Source organism: Octopus bimaculoides, chromosome 9 (assembly GCF_001194135.2).
Source record: "Octopus bimaculoides isolate UCB-OBI-ISO-001 chromosome 9, ASM119413v2, whole genome shotgun sequence".
Taxonomy (NCBI): domain Eukaryota; kingdom Metazoa; phylum Mollusca; class Cephalopoda; order Octopoda; family Octopodidae; genus Octopus; species Octopus bimaculoides.
This window is the reverse complement of record NC_068989.1, coordinates 78,752,663-78,755,370: the sequence shown is the minus strand read 5'-3', so window position 1 is coordinate 78,755,370 and position 2,708 is coordinate 78,752,663. Positions and strand designations below refer to the sequence as shown.

Sequence of the window (2,708 nt, the reverse complement as noted above, 5' to 3'; positions counted from 1 at the left end):
TTAATACCATTCAGTAAGTAATAAAACTATTCTTTTATTCTTCTACTAGTTTCAGTCATTTGACTGCGGCCATGCTGGAGCACTGCCTTATTGTTTATTATATGAAGGGTAATGACCTCCTTCAGTCATGACTGACCATGGGATTGCACTTAGAAAGTTCCTGTCGTGGGCACAAGTCCAGGCAGGGTTGCTTATGGAAGATCAGCAGTCACCCATGCATACCAGCCTCCCCTCTCCGTACCACTGATGTTATCCAAGGGAAAGGCAAAGGCTGATACAGCTTGGCACCTGTGACATCGCAACTCATTTCTACAGCTGAGTGAACTGGAGCAATGTGAAATAAAGTGTCTTGCTCAAAAACATAGTACACCGCCCAGTCAGGGAATCAAACTCACTACCTCCTGACTGTGAGATTGATGCTCTAACCATTGAGCCATGTGCCAGGCAAAGGCAAGGCTGTGTGGTTAAGAAATTCACTTCCAATATGGTTTTGAGTTCAATCCCACTGTACGGCACATTGGGTAAAATGTCTTCTATTATAGCCTCAGGCTGACCAAGGTCTTGTCAATGAATTTCGTGGACAGAAACTGAAAGATGTGGCGAGCTGGCAGAAACGTTAGCACGCCGGGTGAAATGCTTAGCGGTATTTTGTCTGCTGTTACGTTGTGAGTTCAAATTCCGCCGAGGTCGACTTTGCCTTTCATCCTGTTGGGGTCGATAAATTAAGTACCAGTTATGCACTGAGGTCGATATAATTGACTTAATCCCTTTGTCTGTCTTTGTTTGTCCCCTTTATGTTTAGCCCCTCGTGGGCAATAAAGAAATAAGAAATTGAAAGGAGCCTGCTAAGTCTTTGTTGCCATGCCAGCAGGATAGTTGAAGATATTTTTGAAGATGCTGTCATATACCAAAAGAGATTTCATACTGCTGTGAGCTGGCAGAATCGTTAAACCATCAGAAAAATAAATTCCTTATAGTATTTATTTTCAACTTCTCACATTCTGAGTTTAAATCCTACCATTGTCAATTTTGCCTTCCATCTTTCCAGGTTCAGTAAAGTTGCAGTCAAATACTGGAGTTGACCATATCGATTAAATCCCCTCCCCTCAAAATTGTTGGCTTTGTGCTTAAATCACAAACTGATGTTGCCCTCATTTTTATTTCTCATTTGTTTGTTTTATTTTATTATTATTATTATTATTATTATTATTATTATTATTATTATTATTATTTATTTATTTATTTATTTTTTTCCAGTGATGGATTTGATATGCAGTTTGGTGTTGGTATTCTTCGTGTTAAAGAAGGCTTTCAATGTGACCCGAATTTTGTGGACCCTCCACGGAAAGAAATTGAAGAAGAACCTCCCGAAGAAGGTATGAGCAGCCAATCTCTAAACAAAGTATAATTTTCATTTTGGTCTGAATGACATTTCGAAGCATCAATTCTAATCTTACATTCTTCGTTAGAATTTTTTGGGGGAGGGAGGAATTCCTACCAAAGAATTTTTGAAAAGTATTTTTCTTTTCATCTTTCTTGGCCTGTTGGGTTTTAAGACTTCATTATCTGCACAGCACATTTTTGTGGTAAAAGAAATTCATACTAAAAAATATATTGAAATCAAATTTGTATAATATATTGAAATCAAATTTGTATAATATATTGAAATCAAATTTGCATAATATATTGAAATCAAATTTGCATAATATATTTAAATAAAATTTGCATGATATATAGAAAACAAATTTGCATAATATATTGAAATCAAATTTGCATAATATATAGAAATCAAATTTGCATAATATATAGAAATCAAATTTGCATAATATATTGAAATTAAATTTGCATAATATATAGAAAACAAATCTGCATGATATATTAAAATCCAATTTGCATTAATATATTGAAATTAAATTTGCATAATATATTGAAATTAAATTTGCATAATATATTGAAATCAAATTTGCATAATATATTGAAATCAAATTTGCATGATATGTTGAAATCGCATTTGCATAATATTTTGAAATCAAAGTTGCATCATTGTACTCATTACTAACGCACTGGCTAGTGTTGTTTCACCATTTGGTATTCTATCTTCAGATACTGCAAGATGGTAGTCTTAAATTTTCTTGAGAGGGGGAAAATAAATAAATATGGTAGAAGCTGCTTATGGTGATTGCTTTAGGACAAGGTGTTTTCTTTTCATTAACAACTGGATTGGGGTGATAACATTAAGCAAATAAAATATCTTATAGCTACAATTGTGATTATAAGTGACTTTCACCGCAATGCTTTTACATTGTAAAATATGAATGACTTTGTGTGTGTGTGTGTGTGTGTGTGAGAAAAAGACAAAGAGAAATTGATTTTTGAAGTTATATATAAACTAGTTTATGAAAGAGCTAACAAGATCACACTTTGTTAGCTTTGAAATTAACTGTTTATAGTAAAGAGCTTTAGCTGTTGAAAACGGTGATGTAAATGCAATGCTGTTGAAGCTAATTAATGTCTCTTTAGCTATTGATGCAACTAAATCGACATTTCATAATTTTGAATATGTGTTCTGTGTTTGTGAAATTGCTTGGTGTTTGATGAATAATATATCGATCAATTTTGTTTTTGTACCATTCAGTATTTGCATGATCCTACTGTGTGTGTATAATATATATGTATGTGTGTGTGTATATATATATATATATATATAT

At 33.2% G+C, this 2,708-nt stretch overlaps 1 protein-coding gene across 1 annotated transcript in view; it reads left to right on the top strand.

Moving 5' to 3' along the window:
- The first annotated feature begins 6 nt into the window (after positions 1-6).
- The window catches only part of LOC106879978 (solute carrier family 12 member 2), a 46,631-nt gene continuing 43,929 nt past the window's right edge, over positions 7-2,708 (top strand). The window contains exons 1-2 of the mRNA XM_052970803.1: positions 7-13; positions 1,258-1,376. Of these exons, the coding sequence (XP_052826763.1) occupies positions 1,271-1,376 (106 nt within the window). The 5' untranslated portion in view covers positions 7-13; positions 1,258-1,270. The remainder of the gene's footprint in view (positions 14-1,257; positions 1,377-2,708) is intronic.